Source organism: Diabrotica virgifera, chromosome 3, assembly GCF_917563875.1.
Source record: "Diabrotica virgifera virgifera chromosome 3, PGI_DIABVI_V3a".
Classification (NCBI taxonomy): domain Eukaryota; kingdom Metazoa; phylum Arthropoda; class Insecta; order Coleoptera; family Chrysomelidae; genus Diabrotica; species Diabrotica virgifera.
Window position 1 is genome coordinate 221176483 of NC_065445.1, and position 15258 is coordinate 221191740.

The 15258-nt window shown below is 33.2% G+C and overlaps 2 protein-coding genes across 2 annotated transcripts in view; both read left to right on the forward strand.

Moving 5' to 3' along the window:
* Window positions 1–15258, forward strand: part of LOC114328787 (uncharacterized) — a 71747-nt gene that overhangs the window by 34195 nt on the left and 22294 nt on the right. The gene's annotated exons all lie outside the window — the stretch shown is intronic.
* LOC114328786 (uncharacterized) lies at window positions 1890–8197 on the forward strand. Its single transcript, XM_028277744.2, has 3 exons — window positions 1890–2383; window positions 3154–3261; window positions 6927–8197. The coding sequence occupies exons 1-3, from the start codon at window positions 1926–1928 to the stop codon at window positions 8113–8115; spliced, it is 1755 nt and encodes a 584-aa protein (XP_028133545.2). The 5' UTR covers window positions 1890–1925; the 3' UTR covers window positions 8116–8197.

Consider the following 15258-nt stretch of genomic DNA (forward strand, 5'->3'; position numbering starts at 1 on the left):
ACTATCAAAAGACGAAAACTTGAGTACTTGGGACATGTGATGACAAAATCCAAGGAAAGCGAAATGTGGGAAGACGAAGAACATCCTGGCTTAAGAACTTACGGGAATGGTTCGAATGCAGTAGTGCAGAGCGGCAGTCAACAGGGTCCTCATTACCATGATGATTTCCAACCTTCGATAGAAGATGGAACTTAAAGAAGAAGAAAGTCTGCTATATCTAGGGCCTACGGTATACAAGGAAGGTAACGGTCAGTGCTACGCTTCAACCGCCTATTATTACCCCTGATTTTACCCAAGGTACTCATTTTTATGCAGGCTGAGTCGACCTGAGGCCTATACACATTTAAAATGTCTAGATCTTCTCGCCTACGATGGGTTTCGAACCCCGGCATACCTGCGTGGAAGTCAGACATACTACCGCCTGAGCTATCCGCAGAGCCTATTTTACCACTAGGCCCGTGAGGCACCTGCCTCGGGTCCGTATTTGAATAGGGCCCGGAAAGATCACCAAACAAAACATGTTTATAACAATAACAAAACAATTTTTTAAAATTCTTTCATTTTACGAACAGGCAATGGTAAATGATAACCATAAGAGTTATAATTAAGTGGATAGTCGCACACTTTCGGCTTCAATGCTCTTTAAATGCGTTTATTTTTTCGAATTCTCAAAAAACTAATAAATATTTTTTAAAAATTTAGACGCAGAATGAAAGATTACATTATTTCCGAGGGCTGAATATCTCGTATTATAAATAAAAAGTTTCTTTTGAATAAGATATGTATTTAAAATAAAAAATCACACTCAATTTTCTCTTTTTCCACCCCTGTAACTTATTAAAATAAACATTATTGAAGATTTCAGTGACTTTCGGCCCTCGGTAGTAACGTAATCTTTCATTCTGCGTTTCAATTTTTCAAAAATACTTATTAGTTTTTTCAGGATTCGAAAAAAATTAATCCCCATTTGAATGGCATTGCAGCCGAAAATACGTACCCATCTCCTTAAGCATAACATGTAAAAAACAGGCTTCGAAAAAAACGAATGCATTTAAATAGCATTGAAGCCGAAAGTTTGCGCCTATCCCCTTAAACAATGTTTAATTGTGTAAATATAAATTTAATTTATTGGTAATAAAAATTTTATTTTCTTGTGCAACTATATTTCTATTAAATTATTAATACATTTGAAAAAGTTATTATTAGATACATATTATTAAATGATGTTTAGGGGCCCAAAAATTGTGTAGTGCCTCGGGCCTGATTTGAAGTAAAATAGCCTCTGGCTATCCGGGCCCATATGAATGACTCAGATAGAATTAAATTATTAAAAAAATTTTTTTACCAAGTAACAAAAACAAAATTTGTTTTTTAAATTATTTAGTTTGTTATTTTGTAAATATAGTGAACTGTATTAAGATGTCACAAGAAAATAGCTTCAGAGCATATTTTTTATATAAAATCTAAAAAGAAAAATAAATATGTCGAATGGCTTCCAAAGAGCATAAGTAATAATATTAAGAAAAAAACGTATGTTCTAAAATAGGAGTGCGTTGAACTAGCTACAAAAAATATGATTCTATCAATGTTTAAAAAAATGTTTAAAACATAGATATCACTAAAAGTTTTTATCAAAATTTAATAAAATGCTGTCAAATATTTATTTCTTACAGACACAAAATACTATTATGTATTTAACAAATAAATAATTGTTTATCAATATGCTGTAGATATTAGTATTTAAAATAATTTTATTACCTAAAATAATCTTAAGTTGACCAAGGTGACCTATGTCCTGCTAAATTAGACATCAAATTGTTGTTAGGTGTGATAACAGTTACAAAACAAGTTACTATCTTCCAAATAATTTGTATAAAAGGTAGGTAATCCCAACCAAAAGGCACATTCACTAATAACTTGCGAAGATGAAGGTATTAGTTCTCTTTTCTTTAGTTGCACTCAGCGTTGCTCTACCAACACTCCTTGGTAGAACCGTAAGAGTCACAGAAGATGGAACTGTATCTCTCTTCGACTCTAGAGGATACCAACTCGTAATCCTCAAGAGTGTTACCGATCCCAGACAAGTCGAGGTTGTTCTCAGAAGTCCAAACACAAGAACCCATATGTTCCAAGTTGGGGAACCACTGAGAACTGGAGAAGCTATCGACCGTCGTACCCTCGCTGGTGTTTCAGTTTACCAAAACTACAACCAAGCTGATATTCTTACTGATATTTTTCGTCAGTATGAAGGTACTCTTGACGACACCAAATACTATAGCCTTCTTAACAGGATTCAAATGTTAGTTGAAGCTGGAGTCGTCAACGAAACCATCTACGATGTTATTAGAAACTGGGATCGTGAATACCGTATGCAAGGAATTAGGTAAGAATAATTTATTTTATTTTAAAAATTGTCTCTTATTTCGACAAATTTAAAGTTTTTTTTTTGTAAATATTTATTTATTCAACAACAAATAAGTTTTTAACATAGAAATTTGGGTCGCTCATTATCAGATATGAAAGACTCACGATGGGTCAAACGTCATTGATGATGATGAGGAAATTATTGTTGCGTCATCATCATCATCATCATCATTCAACCCGGATCTATCCACTAGTGGATATAGGTCTCTCTTTTCCATGTATTTTTGTTGTGTGCTGTTTGCATCCAATTTATGTCGATCCGTTTTTTGTCATCAGACCATCTTGATGGCGGATGGACTCTATTTCGATAGGCTTCTTGTCTTGGTCTCCAGCGTATTATTTGCTGTATCCATCTGTTATCCGACATTATAGCTATGTGCCCTGCTCAGTTTCACTTAAAGGTCATAATTATTTCTATGCCTAACATGGAAAATTCCATGGCTCTTTGGAGCTAATTATTATCTATTCTTCTCTATCTATATCCGTATCTCATGCCCTAAGTACTTATAAGAGGTGGTTTCCTCAATACTTATGCCATTTACTGAAATGTTTTCGCACTCCTTCATACATGCCATGATTATTTCGTGTAGAGTTGTGTTCAATAACTCACTTTGTTCTCTTTTGCCCCTTTTTCTCAAATGTAAGCCTACTCTTCCATCAATTTTTTTATTATTCTGTATTCGTACGGTAATAAATCGAACGTACATAACTGTTCTGTTCTATTTTTAGTGACATTGTCCCCGTCCAAGGAGTACGTACCCTCCGCCAATATGCTGGACAAGTAGGAAATGTTATGCCTCTTGGACAAAATTTGGAATATGGAAACCATAGAACCTGGTAAGATAAATTTTTTGGAATTTATTTATGTTTGTAGATTCTTGAGATTGATTAAATAGGAAATAGTTTTCTGATCACCTTAAACTTTTCTTATTTATGTAAAAAAAATCTTCCTATCGAATACAAAGTTTACATATCATTTTCTTAATATTGACTCTGTCTCTTCATGATCTGAATATTAATATTCAGGAAGGACAATTCAATATTTTAAAAAGCTTTAATTTATTAAGAGATATATTTAATGCCCATGCTTTCACTTCGTACAACAGAATAGACCATACGCAACACTGAAGATTTAGCATTTTTATATTTTAAAATTAAATCCAATCTGTGATCATTCAAAATCGTTCAGAAAACGAAATTCCAAGAAAGCATATTCTCAAAGAATCTTGAGTGCTATATTCTCAAGAAAATTTTACATCGAAAATCTTAACGATAATATCCAGATTTTCTTTTTTGACTTTTTCAATTTTTTCTACAGATACCTACATTATCCCTTTACCTGGTGCTTCTTCAGGTTTTCATAGTCTGCACAAATAATTTTCAAAGTGCTTATGCTACTCAAATAGTCTCTCAATTATGGTGGAATTTGTGTTCTGCTGTTATAGAGCCGTTTTAGTTTGTACCGGGTGTCCCAATAAGAATGGCTCTCGGCCATATCTCAGGAACGGTTTATAGTAGAGCTTTGAAATAAAAAATTTTATAACAAAAGTTGCCTCAGGAAAAGCCTGGAAATTATTTTCATAATTGTGGGTCCACCGCTAGAGGGCGTAATTGAATATCAAAAATAAAAAAATCTAAATTTTACAAAATTTTCCTAATGAAGGGGCACTGGAAATCCAATTATTGTATTCTTCATCAAATTCTGCGCATATTTGATTTAACAAGTTTAACTCTACCTTTGCAAATAAGAGGTGGGGGTCAGTGGGAACCTTATTATGAAAAAATGGCTGTAAGTCCGGTTCTGCTAAAAATCAAATTTTGAAAACTGGGTCTTGTTGAAGACAGATCTTTTTCTTCAATGTAAGCGTGATAATTTTGAACCATCCTAATAAGTAATAAGCCAGCTGGGAGGCGTTATTTAATTTTTTTCAGAAATCTAGTTTTCTTTGGAAAATATTAAATACAAGTATGCATTTTTAATCATACTTTATAAAATTAGATTAAATTAGCAATAGAATAGCGAAAACCGCATGTCGATACCTTTTGTCTATCTCAAGATATCTCGAGAAACGTGTAAATTGTATACATAACTGTTACTATCACCGGTAAACTAAGTTAATGAAAAGTAGTGTGCTGTGGAAAAAAACAAAATAACATTTTCCAGATTTCAACGTATAAAAATATAATTAATTAAAACAACAATATAAAGAGAAACAATACTATTAAAATTAAATATAACACAGAACAAAAAGAACTACTTAGTGACGACCTAAATATTCAAATTGTTGCCCATCATACACTACTCTAGAATACATTATCCAGAGAATATTAAACGCCATTCAAAGCATATCGAGAGCAGAAATTGAGACTACTGTTTAATCTACTCTTGAAAGCGTAAATGTTTGCAACGAAAATGATGGGCAAAAATTTGAACGTTTATGTCATCACTAAATAGTTGTTTTTATTTCTTTGTAATAGGGCTTTTCAACGCTTCTCATTTGTTTCGAGCCTCTGTCATACGCCGTATAATCCGTGTATAATATTAATATACGAGACATGAACGAGGCTCGAAACAAATGAGAAGCGTTGAAAAGACCTAATATACGTTGACAGCTGGAAAATGTTTCTTTGTTGTTTCCATAGCACACTACTTTTAATGAATTATTTCGTTTACCGGTGACAGTAACAGTTATGTTTTTAAATTTACACGTTTTGTAAGATATCTCGAGATAGAAAAAGGTATTAACATGCGGTTTTCGCTATTCCGTTGCTAATTTTGTCTAATTTTGTAATATGGTATTAAAAATGCATGTTTGTATTTAATATTTTCCAAGGAACACTAGATTTCTGAAAAAAAGTTAAATAACGCCTTCTAGCTGGCATATTACTCAGTAAGTTGGTTCAAAATCATAACTTTTACATTGACGAAAAAGATTTGTCTTCAACAAGACCAAGTTTGCAAAATTTGATTAAACAGAACCGGACTCACAGCCAGTTTTTCATAACAAGGTTCCCACTCACCCCCACCTCTTATTTCCAAAGGTAGACCTAAACTTGTTAAATCAAATATGCGTAGAATTTTATGAAGAATACGACGATCGAATTTCCAGTGCCCCTTCATTAGGAAAATTTTGTAAAATTTAGATTTTTTAATTTTTGATATTCAATTACGCCCTCTAGCGGTGATCCCACAATTATGAAAATAATTTCCAGGCTTTTCCTGAGGCAACTTTTGTTATAAATTTTTTTATTTCAAAGCTCTACTATAAACGGTTCCTGAGATATTGACGAGAGCCATTCTTATTGGGACACCCGGTACATTCTCCAGGTATTAAGTTTCTGATGAACGTCTACTATTCATTTGCCTGTGATTTTTTGTTAAAGGTCCCAGCATTTTACGAAATCTGCAGTGAAATATTTTTTTCCAGTTTTTTAATTCCATATCATTTTCTATTGTGCGTTTGCTTTGTCTTTTGTTCTTTGACGTTTTATTTTAATTATTTTGTTTGATTTTTTTATAGATTTACCTTTGAATTTTTTCTCACTCATTAGATCTGTATAATACTTTAATGCCCGGTTGCACCAACAGATCTTAAGCTTAAGTCGAGAATATCATAAGAATTAATATAATATAATTATAATAAATATATTACAATAAGAATGCCATAATAGAATAGTAGATATAATTGATAATAAATAAGTAAGAATCTAAAATTATGGTGCAACGTAAGTGATACTCAAGAAGGTCTTATCTATAAGTAGAGCTTAGCTAAGCTGGAGCTTAAGATCTGTTGGTGCAACCAGGCATAATTAATCTACTTATGCAAAAATTGGATATGTGTCAAAATTGTCTCTTTAATTTTACTCTAATGTACGTTTTTATAGCATTTTAATGTTTGGTATCTTCTTAATTTGAAAGATCATCATCATCGTCATCATCATTCCTCAACCTCTTGCATCCACTGTTGGATATAGGTCTCCTCCATATTCTTCTATTGTTCTCTATCTTGTGCCTTCTGTGTTCAATTTCCCACTGTTTTTCTCAAGTCATCCATCCATGGTGACCACCATTTGGTGGTCTACCTTGGTGTTTTTTATCTTTTATATATCTCCACTCTACGCGTCTTTTGGTCCAGCCATTGTCATTTACTTGGAGAAGCTTGTTGAAGGAGGTCAAGGCTCGATTTGGGCTGTAGTGGCATTGGATGGATGGATTGTAATTTACACGTGTTACATGTCCAGTCCATCACCATTTGGCTTGTGAAATTTTTTCAATGACATCTGTCACTTTGGTCCTCTCTCTCACTATTCTATTTGGTACCATATCTCTTCTTGTTATTCCCAACATTGCTCTTGTTATACTCCACAAAATTTAAGAGATATTGGGATATAATCCCTATATCGCTATATCTTTCAAAAGCCGCCCAAGGTTGTAAGATGTTGCTTCATTTTGTTTATACATATTTTATTGATTGATTATTAACATGTGTAATTTTTTATAGGGCTCTTGACCAAGGTTTGTTGCAAACTTATTCTCCACTCAGACATTTCCAAACTCTTCTCGGACAAATCCAACAACAACGTCAACTTCAACAAGGTTTATTGAGCCAACAACAATATTTGCCCCAACAATATCTATCTGGAGAATCCCTTCTTGAAGATCAAATGAACACTAACCAAATCTTGAGCCAAATCTACAGACAACAACTTGGACAATCTCCATTGAACCGTTATTTGGTAAACATGAGACTTGTAAACGGAGAGCAAGTATACGAAGTTCCTGAAGAATTCGTTAACGTTCAACTTCTCGAAAAACTCTTCGCCAAACAAGAATTGATCAACCAAGAATTGACTGAAATCACCGAAAGAAGACAACCAGTCACTGAAGATGTTCACTATCAGCAACAAATGATTAACGAACAGATCGAAAAACTGATTGAACAATTAGCTTACCATCAAAACCTCATTACACGTGAAGTTGAACAATACATTGTTAAAGGACAAGTAGTTCCCCAACAGCTCGTTTACCAACAGAGATTGGTTTACCAACAAGTTCATGAAGTAATTGAACGTTTGACCTACCAACAAATCTTCTTGAATCGCCTAGCCGAAAGCACTGAAGCAACTGAAGTCGATACTATTTCCATTCAAAGATGGGTTGTACAACAAAATATTATTAACGAGCAGATCCAGCAATTGATCCAACAAGTTTTGTACCAACAAACTCACGTAAGGCAACAAATCCAAGTATTAATTCAACAAGGACATGTTATCCCACAGGAACTTGTCCTCTACCAAAGAATTACCTACCAACATGTTGAAAGGTTTCTTCAAGTTTTGATTAAACAATTCGTATATCAACAAACCTACTACAAACAGTTGATCCAGGTCTTGGCACAACAAAAACACACCATTCCCCAAGAATTGGTTTCCCAATACTTTGCTATTTACACCCAAATACTTCAATTGATCCAACACGGAGATGCTGTACCCCAAGAATTGATCTACCAACAAAGACAAATCCACCAACAGATCGTACTCATGCTCCAACAATTGAAAGTTGTTCCCCAACAATTACTCAACCAACTCATGTCTAACACACAAGGCCGTATGTGGCAAACTCAAGGAACCTACCAAAGAGTACCAATCATGGTGCAAGGAACCTACCAAAGAGTACCACTCATGATGTAAAGACTGGTTTATATTTAATATGTTGTTTAAAATATTTATTGTTATGATTGCTACAAATAAATAAATATTTTTTGTATATTAATTTTTGTTTAATTTTATCTTTCCTTTGCCTCTGATATATTAGAGAAAGAACTGTAGAACTAATAAAACACTACGATAATATATTTTTAAATCTCATTAAAGGTCTAAATATCATTTGGGTTAAGAAGTGACTTGGGTACAAGAGAAGCCTTGTTTAGTATCCAAGTAGTATCACAGAGATGCAGAGATATAAATCAAAATGTGTACATCTGTGCAATCGATTTTGAAAAGGCTTTTGACAAGGTTCGACCTAACAAAATGCTAGAAATATTGAAAACAGCTGAATTGAACGATAAAGATTTACGAATATTTACGAATCTATCTTCTTCTTCTTCACGTGCCCTATCAGAATCATCCGACTTTGGCGATCACCACTGCGTATGCCTCCTGATCTTCTGTAATATGCAATAACTGTCCTGAATTTAATATCTGAGCGCATTCACGAATTTTTTCAACCAAGCAACTTGTTTTTTTTTTCTACACCTCTATGGTCCTCTATTTTGCCTTTAAGGATCAGTTTTAATATTTTATCATATCACTATATGTCCCAGATAAGACATTTTCCGGCTTTTAACAGTCTTTAGCAGTTCTCTTGACAGGGTCCGACATGAAAAACTAATAGAATTATTGAAAAACAGAGATATAGACAGACGAGATTTACGAATTATCATTAATTTGTATTGGAATTAAAAGGCCAATATAAAGATAGAAGACCAAGAATCCGAGAATATTGATATAAAGCGAGGAGTAAGACTGGGTGGTGTTCTGTCGCCGGTACTGTTTAACCTGTACAGTGAAGACATATTTCAGGAAGCGATAGCGGAGCTAAGTGATGAAATCTCTATAAACGGAAGAATAGTAAATACCATAAGATTCGCTGATGACACCGTTATAATGGCAGACACCCTGGAATCGCTACAAGAATTGCTAAATAAAATTAACGATTATTGCATTCGATACGGACTAAAAATAAACAAGAAAAAAACTAAAATTATGATTGTCTCAAAAACAGAACATGGAAATGAAAGGTTAATGATCGAGCAAACCCAAATAGAAAAAGTTAAGACATACAAATATCTGGGAACCTGGGTTGATGACAAAAATGACCAAAGCAAAGAAATTAAAGTCCGAATTGAAACTGCAAGGCAAGCATTTATAAAAATGAAGACACTGCTTACAAAGGAAGACCTTCAGTTGGCTCTCAGAATGGGGGCTCTAAGATGCTACATATTTTCTATATTGCTATACGGAATGGAAGCTTGGACATTGAAGAGACGACAACACATAAGAAGAATAGAAGCGTTCGAAATGTGGTGTTACTACAGAAGAATATTGAAAATTCAGTGGGTTTAAAGGATTACCAATGTTGAAGTGCTACGACGTTTAAATAAGGAGTTAGAAATTATGAAGAGTATAAAAACTAGAAAACTGGAATATTTGGGTCACATTACCAGAGGAGAAAAATATGAGTTGCTGAGAATTATTATGCAAGGAAGGATCCAAGGAAGAAGAAGTATAGGAAGAAGGCGCATCTCCTGGCTCAGGAACCTTAGAGAATGGTTTAAATGTAGTTCATTACAACTGTTCAGAGCAGCAGCCAACAAAGTGACCATAGCCTTTATGATATCCAACCTCCGATAGGAGAGGGAACTTTAAGAAGAAGAAGCATTTCTCTATCTTTGTCGAACCACCATAGTACTTCTCTTGTACTTCTTCATTGGTAGGTATTGGTAGAAGATAAAATATGTAAAATCGACTACATCGTCATAGACCTGGATCCCGAGTACCAAAAGAAGTTTATTAATAGCAAGCTGAAAATTTGTTAAAAGCTTAACGGTATCTAGTCGGACAAACTTTGACGTATGGGAACACTGGAACAGGGGAAGTTTTAGTTGCGTGTTGTAAGATACTAGATTCTTTTACTCTTTAATATGTGTTTAAATTCGAGGAGGCATGTCTCGATACGTGAGGAGGCCATGTCTTATCATACCACTAAGACAAAATTATTTCCTATGTATAGTGTGAAAGAAACAGAGTGTTCAAAGAAAAAAATGTGTGTACTGTACCCATCTCTATTTAAAGAGCCTCTACGTAGACACAAAATCCGTACTTACTCTTAAGGAAATTCCATCCCAAAACATCACAGAGCCTCAATTAAACAATCTTGTCTCTCTTAAATTGCGCTTGGCATAGCGCTTACCTGGTCAACAAATAACTCTTACAGGTGTCGATCAGAACAACTGTTTACGTTAAGGCCATCGGTACATAATTGGCAAATATTTTACGGCTATCCCTACTGTTTCTGTCTTTACACGGCAAATTACGTGTAGTAAAATTCAGACTGGTATGGATACGTAAACATTACTAGAATGTCATCCTACTTGAAAATATCATTATCTTAAAGAGATGGCTTTTGAATGTTCTTGAATAACTGTTATTTGTATAATTGCAAATTTTTAAATCAGTTAAAAATGTGATAATTTTTTCACTAACTATGTATTCAGTGATTGTAATAATTTATATGTACAACAAAAACTTATACTCAATCGAGAAAAGAGGAAAAGTGTTAAAGTGATTTTTTAATAATATATTGTTAATGTGGAACGCTTACAATTTTGAACATCTTAACAACAAAATACTTGGATCACAGAATATTATCCTGATGTATTCTCTGCTTGGATCTTCCACAAATAATACACAATAAATAACTTTTTATTAAGTTCACGTCTTAAATCAATTATATATCAAATACACTATATATCAATATTATTTAATCAACAACTCAAAATATTCCCGATGCCATGTCAAATATTTAAAATTGTCACTGATTGTCACTGTCTGACTGACAATATGCTGACAATATTCTATTCGACTTAGCGCGTTGTAAGACAAAAAATAGATTTGGAAAATATTACCACGGACATTGTGTTCAATTTTATCAAATCCTGAAAAAACCAATAAACATTTTTGAAAAATTTAAACGCAAAATGAAAGACTAAGAAAGTCCCTTAGAATAAATAAAAAGTTTATTTTGAATGAGATATTTGAAATTAAAAATCACACAAAATTTTCTCTTAGTTTTTCACCCCTGTAACTTATTAAAATAAAAATTATAGAAGTTTTCAGGGACATTCGGCCCTCGCTAATAACGTAATCTTTTATTCTGTGTTTAAATTTTTCAAAAATACTTATTAGTTTTCTCACGATTCGAAAAAAATGAATCCCCATTTGAATAGAATTGCAGTCGGAAATATGTACCCATCCCCTTAAGTGCCTTTCTGTTTTTAAAGTTTTGTTATTTTTTATTGTTAATTTAGTTTTGTTTCAATTAGAACACATGTTAAGAGTAAAACCACCTATTTTCTTTGTTTCTAAAGATATCAGGGACATTAAAAAAATGTCATAACACTAAACACAAAACGTAACACTACAATACGATTATGATGTACACTCACATTTGTACCTCGTCCTCCCGACAAGGTGTCTCAAACTTAACATACATAAGATAATCATTTCTTTTCTTTCGTACATTTTTCGTACATTTCGTACATTTTCGTATTTTCCATTGTAAGTACAAAAAAGAAGTTTAAGTAAACTTTTGCACAACTGTGTAAATACTAAAAAAAATCTAAAATAATAAAGAAAAATTAGCGGCATTCGTTAATCTGTTCACGAAAAAACTATAACCCTTGGATATACAGGGTGAGGCAGATAAAAGTCCTATTAGAAATATCTCGAGAACTAAAGGAACCAGAATCATGAAAATTGGAATGAAGGGGTTTTGAAGAGTGATCTCTTTAATGAAAATATTTTCATCGATTTGCTACTTCCGGTTATACCAGAAGTGGCTTATAACTTCGTTTTTTTAAATAGAAAATCCTGTATATTTTTACCTTTTTGGATTCTTCTGGACGTCTTCTTTCTTAAAATATGAGGTTTTGTAATGTTATATAGGGTAGTTTAAAAGATAATTACGTTTTTTTTCTTAATTTCCTTGCAACATTCACACCCTGTAGAATTGTAGTAGTTTGACATCAAAAACTATATGTATGTTCAAATGATTTTTAATATAGTCTACTATTGTTAAAAATTGTTAGTATAGCTAAATGTTGAATTGGACTATACAGGGTTGGTCGAAACTCGGAAAGAGTATTTTCTGAGTTTTCTTAAATGGAACACCCCATATTTTATTATCGTAATGAAATGATATTTTATGCTACTTTTTTATTTCTTAAGCATTCCCTATACCTAACTGCTTTAATTTGTGAGTTATTGGTGATTCAAGCCAAACATTAATTTTAACAAAAAATACGTGAAATTTTATTAGGTTGGCCGTGAAAATATTCAATCACAAATAATTTTTCGGAAATAAATACATATTAATCTTAACTGATCTTTAAAATTGCCAATAATGGTTGAGCTATCAAAACACCTACGTAGTTAACATTCTTGGCGCGATTAACAATTAAGCACAAATTAAAGCATTTTGGTATAGGGAATGCTTAAGAAATAAAAAAGTACCATAAAATGTCTTTTCATTGCAATACTAAAATACAGGATGTTCCATTTAAGAATATTCAGAAAAGCCTCATTCCGAGTTTCGACCAACCCTGTATACTAAAATTTAACATTTAGCTATACTAATAATTTTTAATAATAGTAGACTATGTTAAAAATCATTTTAACATAAATAGAGTTTTTTATATCCAACTACTACAAGTCTACAGGGTGTGAAAGTTGCTACGAAATTAATAAAAAAAAACGTAATTAGCTTTTAAACTACCCTATATAACATTACAAAACTGCATATTTTAAGAAAGAAAGCATCGAGTAGAATCTAAAAATGTAAAAATATACAGGGTGTCCCATTTAAAAAAACGAAGTTTTAAGCCACTTCCGGTATAACCGGAAGTGGCAAATTGATGAAAATATTTTCATTAAATAGATCACGCTTCAAAACCCCTTCATTCCAATTTTCATGATTCTGTTGCCTTTAGTTCTCTAAATATTTCTAATAGGCCAGTTATCTGCCTCACCCTATATATTATAAGTGAAATTGAACCAGTGAGATTTTGCAAAAAAATATATATTATTAGTAAATTACCCAAGTTGTAATCGTTTCTTTTTCTTCAGCTTGTTTACATCCACTTCTGGACAAAGGCCTTCTCATGAGTTCCCTCTAGAGTGGTCTTCCTCTACTACGACTGTGCTCGCGTGGTCTCCAATATAGAATGTTTCTGGTCCACCTTTCGTTTTATTGCTGTGCCATGTCTTGCCTGCAAAGGTAAAACAGTATATGTGAAAAAAGTGGGTTTTGAGATAAATGACTTTTTGTCCTTTTACCGTGCCGTTTTGTCCTTTATAAAGTTAGACAAGTGAAATTTGGAATATAAAAAAAGTGTGTTATTATAATAATTATTATAATAGCAAATAGGTATAGTTTTGCAAATGTGCTTGTAAAGTGACATATACTGTTTTACCATTTTTCCAGTATACCCAAAGGGTATATAAAAGACTTTATACGTATATACCGTCGGGGAGATAAAAATTCCCATTGGCCATACTATGGTAAAAGAGTATATGAAATGTTATACTATTTTACCATTGGAATTAAGACAACGTTTTTATGAAATATGGTACCGTATAACAGCATATACCACATATATATCCTGTTTTATGGGCCATTCCACGAACATACGCCTGTTTTGGATTACTTCGACAACGAATATTTTACTGTGCAACACAAGAAGTACGAAAGTAAATGGCGCTAATAATTATTCCAATAAACAACAGTTTAATTTGCAATTTACTTTCGTTCTTCTTATTTTGTACAGTAAAATATTCGTTGTCGAAGTAATCCAAAACAGGCGTATGTTCGTGGAATAGGGTAAACCAGTAGAGTTTCAAAAAAATAGATATAACATAATACCAGGGATAAGCAGTGTATGACGATGTATACTATTCTGCCTTTGTAGAGTTTGTCGAATATACTGTTTTACCATAGCAGAGACACAAGTACACGTACTCATATACTGTTTTACCAGTGTCACATTTCGAAAACTAAATGAGATAGAAATAAACTAAAAATTGCATAAGAAAGAGCGGAAAAAATTACCCAGTTTCGGCGGCAAATTCAAAAATCGATTTTTTTTACATAGGTATACTATTTTACCTTTGCAGGCAAGATGTGTCCTACCTAGTTCCATTTTTCATTTGAGAAATTCTTCCAATTACATCTTTTACCTTTATCCTGATTCGCACGTCCTCAATTCATATATTATGTTCTCTCAGAGTTCAGAGATACTCGTAACATAGCTCGTTCGATGGCCCTCTGTGTCGTTTTTAATATATGGGAGGATAATTCTGTAGTGTCACTGTCTCCATTCCATAGGTCAAAACTGGTAGAAAACAACTATTGATAGAAAACAATTATTCTTTAGATTTATTGATATCTTTTTGTTTTCAACATATCACTAAGTCTTCCTACTGCTGCCCAAGTCATTCAAATTTTTCTAGTTATCTCCGCCGTTTGATTCTGTTTGCCTAGTGTTTGCGCCATCCCGTATAAAAAGGTAGAAATGTGTGTGTACGCAGCGAGCTGCTACTTGATTGATTGCAGAAATCATTATTATCGACCTGTGTAGGGATCTGCATGGTAGCGTCGCGCGCAGGCGTGATATGGGAATGTAGACCTTAATAATATCCATTAAAAAATTGTATGTACTTGTAACCGCTAAAAATGTAACCAAGTTTGTGCTTAAAATAAATTGTGTTTGCATCCGGATTTTGGTAATAATACACCCTACCAGTGCACCCATCCTTCCGTCGACGAAGTTGTTCAAGGGAACCATCCATTTGACAGTCCACTGCCTCACCATTTGGTCATTCGAAGCCGTATCTTTTGAACGCATCGCCGGCAAGCTTTCGCCATTGTGGAATTCACGTTTGTAAATAGGTGAGTACTTGTCTCAGCTAATGTTATTAAATGATCCGAGTGTTTTATTACCATATCCATAATATCCTTTGCTTGTTGATATCCACTGTAACCGTATTTAATACCCA

Bases quoted from the DNA above. Each gene is read 5' to 3' on its own strand.
- LOC114328786 (XM_028277744.2), top strand. From the start codon at position 1,926: ATGAAGGTATTAGTTCTCTTTTCTTTAGTTGCACTCAGCGTTGCTCTA. The intron at 2,384-3,153 runs GTAAGAATAATT...TTCTATTTTTAG, and splicing joins TACCGTATGCAAGGAATTAG to TGACATTGTCCCCGTCCAAG. The intron at 3,262-6,926 runs GTAAGATAAATT...AATTTTTTATAG, and splicing joins TATGGAAACCATAGAACCTG to GGCTCTTGACCAAGGTTTGT.